The following is a 10,499-nucleotide window of genomic DNA, read 5'->3' as shown; positions in this document are numbered from 1 at the left end:
TTGGGATCTTTCAGTCACAGTGAAAACCGGGGTCATTTCCGGGGACAGCAGTAGCCGGGGATAGGTCACCGAAAACGGGGACTGTCGTGGACGTCTGGTCACCCTACTTTTGCTGTACCTCCTTTTGTATTCTCTTACTTCCAACTTACTTTCCACCCTCTTCTAACAATTGATTTAGAGTGTAACTACGAGGTTTTCCTCCTGTTACACCTTTCAAACATTTTACTGTTATTTTCTTTTTCAGTGCAGAATGACTTAATAGGTCCCGGTGCTTGGTCTTCGGCCTAAATTATATATTCAATTCATAAGACGGATTCCGCAAGTGTGGTCAAATGTTAAAGTGGAGTGAGAGGGCTAGTTACGACTTGGTTCACCCACCCAAAACTTTAAATTTTGGAATTCTCTTCCCCTGGATGTCTTATCCTGAATACTATTACCTTCCATCTCTGAAGCACCAAGTCTGTTGCTTTCAAGTTTCCTGTTACTCTCTTTCTTGTTCTATCTAGTTAGAGGTAGATAATGGCATCTGGTTGGCCGCCTTATTGCCCGTTCACTCAAGAAATATCGTCCTGAAACTGAGCGCCAGGAATGGTGTCTTAGCAACCAGCGGAATTTTCATACAATTCTGTTTTTATCTCCAGTAGATCTAGAAGTAGACCATAATTGACAGATCAAGCACGATAAGAAAAAAAGTAAGTTGAAATCAACGTCCAGAAATTGTTCCTAACTTCCGTTACGTAATGGTCGTATGTTGACAAGGATCTCTGTCCAAATTACCCATCGTGTCTAAAGTCAAAACTTCTATTCCTCAAGAGTGTTTGTTTTATGGGGCGAGTTCTTAGAGACTAGAGTCGTAGATCATTTGCCTTTCACCTGAACTCCAGTGAGTTCCCAACTCTAGCAGTAAGTTCTGAAACCGTTCAGTTTTGGGTAAAGTTACTAACCGAATTAGCCTTATTAAGAAATCCGCCAAAGAAACACATGATAAACCGTCAACACTAAATCTGGATTCCTTGAAGAAATTACATCCGCCGTTATCATCATCGTCATCATCAACACTGGCATGTGTCCGAAGATCAATATCACTGTTTCGCCTCGTTTTCTTCAGGTTGCAGAAACTAGTAAGAGTTTGATCATTGTTTCCCTTTTCCTTCATCTCTTTCTGCCAACCCAGTCAGCACACACAGAGAGAGAGAGAGAGAGAGAGAGAGAGAGAGAGAGAGAGAGAGAGAGAGAGAGAGAGAGAGAGAGAGAGAGAGAGATATTCTTGGTATGTAAAATTTGCATCATGAGCTTAGGATAACCAAAGGTTTAATGAAAAGTGCAAGACTTTATCTACAAACATTTATTTTCATAATCAAGTCTGACAGTCACAGCAGTATCCCAGGTCTGTGTACTTATGGTTACATAGCTAATAACAAAAAGAAACAAGACAAGTTACAACACTCATTATCATAATACACTAAGTTTTAGTGTCGACACTTATGCTATGACAAACTTGGCACATTTCATTCGTATTTCATAAAAGTGTTTCGTAGGCACCTGAGCAAGTGACGAGTTGTCAGCTGCTATTATCGTGCCGTCGCACAAAGCTGCATTTCCAAACTGGACTACTTCGAAAACGGATGTTTATCTAGACCTGTTGGAGGGTCAGATGTCATCTCGGGTGTGTTTGGAAAAGAAGCCTTACGGACAGACACTGGAAAGACTTTTTCTGCATGTAGATGAGAAGCATTTCGACCCTCTGCGAGTTTTTATCTTTCCCCCTACCGGAGGTTTGGCGCACGAACGCCATCTCGGCTTCTCAAAAAAGGGGCTCGACCGCCTGTGCGTTTCTTGGGGCCTTTTAGCATCTTGCCGCCAACGTTTGTAGCAGGTGATTCTGATTTTCCCCCCAACTCCTTTTTATTTTGGTGTAACGTTTTTTTCCGTTAGCCTCCATTATTATCATTTACTGAATGCAAAGCTTGGCACCAAGAGTCTGAAAGATGCCAGAAACTGCGTCTGCGTGACCCCGCCCTTAGGCTTCAGGGATGCTGTCCTTGGCAGCAGATTCATTCATGACTTGAAACTTCTCTCAAGAAATAACAAAGTGCATCTTTGACAAGGCAGAAGGCTTTTTGACTTGGGGTTTTATTTGGGCCCTCACTGGAATGAAGCAGCAACGAGGGTATTATGACAAATTATGACAATGAATACTTCACGCAATACTTTTGCAATATAGTAAGGCCATGATTAAGGCCTCAGGGATTCTGGGCCGTTGGGAAAAAAGGAGGAAATTTCACGCAGGAATGATACAATGAAAAAGTGCGATAGAGTGGTTCAAAAAGGTTGTGCAGTGATACAAAACGAAATCATTTTCGTATTCCCCGGGCTTCCATAAGACAACAGCCTTTGTTAAGATGAAATTCTCGTGGTGACTCCAGACCACACTGCAAAAGACATTTCTGTACAAAAATAGATATGAATAGATATGTATAAATGATCGGTGTTGGGGACTTACGGAAACGAAGGAAGAGATTGAAAAGAAAACCAAGAAAGACAGAGACTGTAGCTAAAGTCTTGGGAAGCACTTGAAAGACCATGTAAAGTAGTCCTGTCTTTCTTCTTTTTCTTTTACTCTTCTTCTTCTTCCTCCACTCCTCCTTCTTCTGCGCCTCTGGATGCAATGACATTACAGGAAAACAAAATATCAACAGCCATCGACTGTAGGTTCTAGATTATATACTACTTCTCATAGGCAACTCTAACAAAAACAAAACTAATTATTAAATAGATTGATTAAACCTTTCAACTGAAGATTTTTGTGTTTCAGAATATGAATATATACTATATATATAATATATATATATATATATATATATATATATATATATATATATATATATATATATATGATATATATATATATATATATATATATTATATATATATATATATATATATATATATATATATAGAATATATATATATATATAATATATATATATATATATATATATATATATATAGATATATATATTGTAATGGTATCTTACATTCTCGATTCCTTCATGCATCTTTTATACAGGCCTTGAGCCCAAAGAGAAAACAAACACAGATACCATACCCCTCTAAGTTGTCCAGAAGGGATCAGGCTAACCTCTTGGGGTTCGAATCCTCAAAAGTTCTTTCCATTTGTTCTCCATCTGGATTCAAGGCCAACAAAAAGGGATTTCTACTAATTAGATAGAACCAGTTAAAATCCTCTAATCGGTGTCCTATATAATAGACCAAATCTACTTAAAGCTTCCGTTTCACACAAAGGAAAAACAATAAAAAAAAATACGATAAAAAAACAACTAAAGCAAAGCGAATACTCAAATCAACAAGAGAAACTCTCAGAACCATGAAATACCAGGTGAAGAAAGCATGATCAGAAAAACAAGAGAACAGTTCGGAATGTGAACTGAATAAATGGAATTTTATGATGAAAATCTACTTTTGATAAAGTGACTGATAACAACTTAACGACTAGGATTGCTTTTTCTTTCTTGTTTGCTCTCTTTCCATGTTCTTTTCTGTTCTTGCGCGTCTCTTTCGCTCCTTTCGAACTTCACGTACCTCACTATTATCACTTCCAAGTCCCGTTTCCAGTGTTAAATTTTGATCTAGTTTTTCCAGAACATTGTTATCTCCGTGAAAATGAATTTAGTTTCTATATATATGGAATAAAACCCATTGCAAGATTATGTTTTCCACGTCAAATTCAAACCCAGATTCTATGACATTCACTGCAACAATCTCGATCAAAAGAAAAACAACCAATTTTCAAAGCAAACGTTCCATCCTCTTGAAGAAAATTAAACGCTCTCTTCTTCTGATTTCTCTTTCTCTTCTTTTCTCATCTTCTTTTCCGGTCTGCAATCCTTTGACATCCTGAGCTCTCCGACACGCGCGAAAAGAGGCCTGTGGAAGTAGGCCTACTTGACCAGCGTGAGGAACTCCTCCCTGGTCTTGGGGTCGTCTCTGAAGACGCCCAACATGGTGGAGGTGGTGGTCTTCGAGCTGACCTTCTGGACACCACGCATGACCATGCACATGTGTCTGCAATGAGAAAGGACTTGTTAAATGCTGCCACCAATGCTCAGTTATACCTCGCAATTATGCCCATGCAGGGAAAACTGCATAGTTATGCCTGTGTAGGCAAGAATGAACGTTAGTGGGTTCAGTTTTGCCTGCACAGGACAGCTGTTCAGGCACAACTGCAACTGTGCAAGTATAATTGAATGTTAGTGACGGCCTTAAAATGGATGCTGGACGAGTGTAGCGTGGAACTGGGTATAGCATGGAAAAATAACAGTTTAAAACACAAAATAATGAAGGCATTGGCTGAACTGATGGAGAATATTAAAAGGGCGATGGTAAAGAGCATTAGATAAAACTCACAACATAAGTTTGTTACTAAAACATGGTAAAAACGCTTGGTGCAATGCACTGTAAATAATGAAAGATATTTAGGTGACATGAAAAAGAGTCCTAAAAGGACGATGGTAAAGAGCATTAGATTCAAGTTACAACATAGGTGTATTACTACAACATGGTAAACACACTAGATGCAGTGCACCATAAATAATGAAAGGGACTTGGGTTAAATGACGAAGATTCCTAAAAGCACGAGGGTAGAGAGCATTAGATTCAAACTACATAACAGGCTGTAATATCACAACATAGTAAAATCGACAAGATTACTTACGTTCCCTCAACGACGACACCAACTCCAGTAGGCTGGATGGCTTCAACCAGGGCCAGGGCTATCTGCTTTGTCAGTCTTTCTTGCACTGAGGAAAAGAAATGAGAGATTTCCGATTAAACTTTCTCTTTTGAAAAGAAATGAGAGATTTCCGATTAAACTTTCTCTTTGATAACCTTTTATGTGTGGCACTAAAGTTTAGATTCATTTCCCTTGGCCTCTCTCCAACCTGGAGTTCTGTGATGATCCAGTGGTCGACAGCCTAGCTCTAGGTCCTATGATTAAACTGCTTTATAATTAGCATACTATGAATTTAATATCTGGTTTTGAAATTTTATGCATCACATATCTCTCTCTGAGGTGGTTTCTTAACTGAAGTCTATTTTGAGTATAATTTCGTCTCCATTCATACATATGACTTTTATCCAGCCATCAGTGAGCACAGGTGGTTATCAGATGTTAGTCATGTACCATCTCTCACTAATAAGCGAAGGCACCTTTCTGTCAGATAAGGAGCAAAGGTCATCTACTTTATAGTATTAGTAATTATGATCCAGTTTAATGGTAAAAGAATTTAGGAATTTATGGTGATGATAAGAAGACATTTCCTTTAGAAAATGTTTCTTTGTAAATTCAAGTTTGGTCGTTAAATGAATATAGACCAATGATACTAACAAAAAAGTAAGGGCCCAATATAATTATTATATTTTAATTTTTATATAATATATTATATTATTATATTATATAATTATATATTTTTATGATTATATATAATATAATATATATATAATATATTATAATATACATATATATACTATATATATATAATGGAACCTATACCCACGAGAGCGTGGGGCCACAAGTAACTGGAGGCATGAGCACGTTTATCTAATAAAATGTTGTTGTACCCACAAGCAGTGATTGGGGATATGAACACAATTATAAGTCGAATTATCAGTCTGTTATCGCAAACTTGTGAGAAATTACTTACGGTACATTGATAGTTAACAGCATGTTTTCAATATGTTATTATTTATAACAAAATATGTATTTAAAGAAAGACGAATTATCAGTCTGTTATCAAGAACTTACGAGAAATTGCTTATAATACATCGGCTGTTAGATTGCCAGGCATTTGCAATGAATGGATATAAACGAAATCATAGCGACGGCCAGGTGGCCTGTTGGGGTAACACATTAACGTTGTTTATTTATGGTCAATTTTATTTAGTTTTCTTTAAAGGTGAGTGTATATTTACATATGATTTCATATCTTATTCCAGTAACGCAATTTACTGTAATAATTAAGCTTGTTTTTCAATGCTTTCGTTATTAGCAATAATTTTTGTGCCTACCCAGTATGCTTGCCATAGGCTAGATGGCCTAGCATATGGCGGTCGGTTTAACATCCGAACAGCCACATTGGACGCAGGGCAGTTTTTTGATACATTTAAAAATAAGAAAGTGCGCCCGATATCCTGTAAATTGTACTAAAAAATTTTTATTTTTTTTATTTTGGGCAGGAAAACCTGTTAATCCCTTTCTCATTATCCCTTATGCGGAAGAGCGTTTGTACCCACGAGCTCTTCCCTCAAACCCATCATGCTTATGGGTACAGGTTACAGGTATCACTATATATAGATATTATTTATATTCATATATATATATATATATATATATAATATATATACACATATATATGTATATATGATATACATATATACAATACATAACATTACATAGTATATATAGATATTATATAGATATTAAAGATAAGAGAGAAAGAGAGCAGAGAGAGAGAGGAGACGAGAGAGAGAGACGGTGGGGGGCCGGGGGTGGGGGTTAGGGGGGTTGGGATCAGATTCTTCATCTCTTACCTTGTAATCTACGGCTGAAGATCTCGACGATTCTGAAAAAAAAATATATAAATACTGGTCAGAAAATGAAAGCGATTGAGGACTGACTACTCCAAAACACATCACCGAGAACATAGTGGAATGCTCTCTCTAAAACATGTGGATAATTTATGAAAGATTCATTCGTTTTCGTACCAGTTTCCTTCATCTAAAACCTTCATTTCTTTCATGGTCAACTTGCAAAAATAGCAAAATAGCATCGATGCTGTAAAGGGAATGACTAGATATGCCGGTCACGTTTTAATTTGGCTGTATACGACGCTCTCTCTCTCTCTCTCTCTCTGTTACACACACACACACACACACACACACACACACACACACACACACACACATACACACACACACACATATATATATATATATCCTACCCTACATGTACTATCTAAGAAAGGAAATGTAGCATTAAGAAAGAAAGAAGACTCCAGCAATGCGCAAACATAGTGGAGAAGAGCCCAGCGGGCAAGGTGTAAGTTGTCCAGTGAAGCGAAGAAGAAGCTGTTCGGGGATGTTCAAGGTGAACAGGTGCCAGCGACAATTTATGCAACTTAAGAAGAGATTCGATTTCCTAGTACTAATTCCTTTGCGTTGGTATTGTTTGCGAACAACAGGAACACCGTTTATGTTTATGGTTACGTGTGGTGTAATCTGTTTTTGTAAGACCGTTGGATGCATATCCCATCGCCTGATTTCAAAAAAGGTCTGAAGGATAATTTCCTTAGCCCCCCAGGTCAGGCCAGGAGCCGGGAAACCCGGAGATAAAATAAGGAATGAAAGAAGAGAGAAAGGAAAAGATTGGGTGGTAATCTCGGAGGAAGAGATAGAGAACTCTCTTATCGTGTGGTAAGAGTCGATTCATTCTGTTAAGGCTGAAGTGCTGAGCCAGTAGGACTTGTGGTTTTACTGGAACGCTAAGTCGGTAGAATTGCTGTTTTCATTGGAATGCTGTAGTAAGTAGGACTTCTGGTTTCACTTCAGTGCTAAATCAGCAGGACTTCCGCTTTCACTGAAAAGCTGAGTCAGTAGGATTTGCTTTTTAACTTATGTTTTCGCTGGGATACTAAACCAGCCACCTTGCGCCCAAAAGTAGCCCAAACCCGTAAACAATCCAGGCAAAGGAAACAGCGAAAAGTTAAGCATATCTTAGTTTTACCAGACCACTGAGCTGATTAACAGCTGTCCTAGGGCTGGCCCGAAGGATTAGATATTTTTACGTGGCCAGGAACCAATTGGTCACCTAGCAACGGGACCTACAGCTTATTGTGGGATCCGAACCACACTATATCGAGAAATGAATTTCTATCACCAGAAATAAATTCCTCTGATTCCGCGTTGGCCGAGCCGAGAATCGAACTTCGGACCACCGGATTGGCAACCGAGCGCGAAAACCACTCGTCCAACGAGGAACTAGAAATCAGCGAAAATAACCAGATATCATTCTTCCGCATCTGGATGGCCGTATTAGAACAAGCGCTGAATCATCTTCCTCTTTCTTTCTCCAGTCACAACACAAAGTACAAATGGTACAAAACCGTATCTGCCAATGACCTTCGGTTGAACGTTATCAGTCCCATCTCATCACAGCCTCCTTGACTACTCTGGTGTCAGGCCTGAGGCTCATTCTTCCAAAGCATGATCAGGTACTTTTGCGATTAATCATGACTGACTGGATCGCTAAATCTGACGTGTGATCAATTTGCAAATTCACTCTAGACAGGAAAACTACATATGAGTTGGGGCAATCGGTTTGATTGATGATCTGTACATACATGAACGATACCTTCAATTTGTACATACTTATAAATATACATAGCGTAATTTTATATACTCGCCATCTTTTTCATCCGTATACATTATGAAAATTTGTCAGTTTTAATACAAAAATACTTTAACAGACATAGTACGATGAACATACATGAACCATGCTGTTCGTATAATTGACATGGGTGCACGCATTACGCATAGCGGACATGAAACCAGTCACACACAAGGAAATACCATTGTTCATCATCATCATCATCATCATTATTATTATTATTATTATTATTATTATTATTATTATTATTATTATTATTTACAAATCAGGAAATCATCACAGAAATCTTTTAAGACTACCGAACAAAATGAAAGTAAAAAGAAAAGACGTCCAACAAATATATAAATATAGACACGAATAAATAGTAAAATAGAATGAAAGAAAAATGAAGAGAACGTAAACATAGCGCTTGCAGAAATGAAAACAATTTACGAGCGTTGGGTTACAAAACAAGAAAAAAAGTACTGGCTTTTAAAACACTGTCCTCCAGTTTCAAAGTAAAGGGAATAATATCTGGTGTTGGGCAATGGAAGATGAACAATCATGCATACATACATACATACATACACGTAAAAGACAAAGTAGAGCTGGGATTAACCACTGGTATTGGGGAACTTAACAACCTGGCATCTAACAGACAATTGCACATACATACACACATACATTACATATATACATACATACAATGCACATACATACATACATACATCGCACAAGCATGCGAGGCAAAACACATCAACCACGAGTAAGATACATACGCAAAATATGTGAGCACAGAAGGTAAAAAAAGAAAAAAAAGAAAAAAAGAAAAAAAAAAAAAAACCAGAGCGCTCACGTCGGAGGTTACATACCTGGCCACTTTGGAAAGTCCGACAACCTTCTTATTTGGCAGGTAGCCGACGGAGACTTTGCCCCAGAAGGGCACCAGGTGGTGCTCGCAGACGGAGAACATCTCGATGTCTTTGACGATCACCAGGTCGTCGTGGTCCTCGTCGAAAATGGCCCCGTTCATGACGTCTGAGGGGAGAGAGAAAGCGGTCCTTTGGTCAATATTATTATTATCAATATTCAATAGGTGAAACCTATTCATAAAGATTAAAACTCGCGAGGGCCACTGACTGGAAATTCAAGCTTCCAAAGAACATGGGAATATAATGGGTATAGATTCGGGAAATAAATTGTCATCTGATCTGTTAATTTTAGGGTTGCATATTCCGTCATATGATCTGTGACTTTGTAGATAATATAATATCATTCAATCTGTGTCATCGGTTAATATATTCAGTCATACGACCCGGGAATCTTCAGGAACTATATTGTCATATGACCTGCAAATCTTAGGGAATATTTTGCAATATGAATTTTAATTCATCAAGAAATATTTGGGGAATAAATTCTGTCAAGCGATCTGTGAATCGTCTACAAGTATATTCAATCATAGGACCTGTGACTGGGAAATATATCTATTCATACGATCTGCGAATCGTCCGGAAATACAATCACTCATACGACCTGTAAACATTCGGGTAATATATTGTCATGTATGATCTGTGGAACTTCGGAAAATATATTCAGGCATACGATTTGAGGATTCATTCGTTTGAATTATACAAGCTAAATCGACGGTTCCTGACAAAACGTCCAAATTGCTCTTGAATGATCACATGACTACTTTTATGAAAATAACTCATAGTTATTATTCATAAATAACTGCGGAAGAGACCTATATACTCAGATTAAAATGGAGTAGGATATTTTCAAACAAAAACGCCGCTTTCATTAACAGGTGATATAATAATGAAAGACGATATCCAAGCAGAAGCGGAAGAGAGAGAGAGAGAGAGAGAGAGAGAGAGAGAGAGAGAGAGAGAGAAGAATCTGTGCCTCCACTTTTCTTGGTCCTGAATCACTCACTTAACATTCCAGTCAAGGGAAATCCGCTAGTGGGAGTTGGAGGTGGAGGAGATTGAGGGAGGAGAGTGGGGGGAGGAAGAAGAGGAGGGGGATGGGGAGGAGAGGGTTTTACGAGTAATGA

At 38.1% G+C, this 10,499-nt stretch overlaps 1 protein-coding gene across 4 annotated transcripts in view; it reads right to left on the bottom strand.

The window, feature by feature from the left end:
- Positions 1-3,006: 3,006 nt before the first annotated feature.
- LOC135200286 (GTP cyclohydrolase 1-like) overlaps positions 3,007-10,499 on the bottom strand; it is a 25,937-nt gene continuing 18,444 nt past the window's right edge. For all 4 annotated transcript variants that reach the window (XM_064228781.1, XM_064228777.1, XM_064228778.1 and 1 more), the window contains exons 4-7: positions 9,316-9,481; positions 6,610-6,641; positions 4,736-4,820; positions 3,007-4,086 (exon numbers count right to left, since the gene is read on the bottom strand). In XM_064228781.1, the coding sequence (XP_064084851.1) occupies positions 3,963-4,086; positions 4,736-4,820; positions 6,610-6,641; positions 9,316-9,481 (407 nt within the window). In that variant the 3' untranslated portion in view covers positions 3,007-3,962. The remainder of the gene's footprint in view (positions 4,087-4,735; positions 4,821-6,609; positions 6,642-9,315; positions 9,482-10,499) is intronic.

This window comes from Macrobrachium nipponense, chromosome 26 (genome assembly GCF_015104395.2).
Source record: "Macrobrachium nipponense isolate FS-2020 chromosome 26, ASM1510439v2, whole genome shotgun sequence".
NCBI classification, from domain to species: Eukaryota; Metazoa; Arthropoda; class Malacostraca; order Decapoda; family Palaemonidae; genus Macrobrachium; species Macrobrachium nipponense.
Note: the sequence above shows the minus strand (reverse complement) of the source record. Positions and strands in the feature narration are given on the sequence as shown.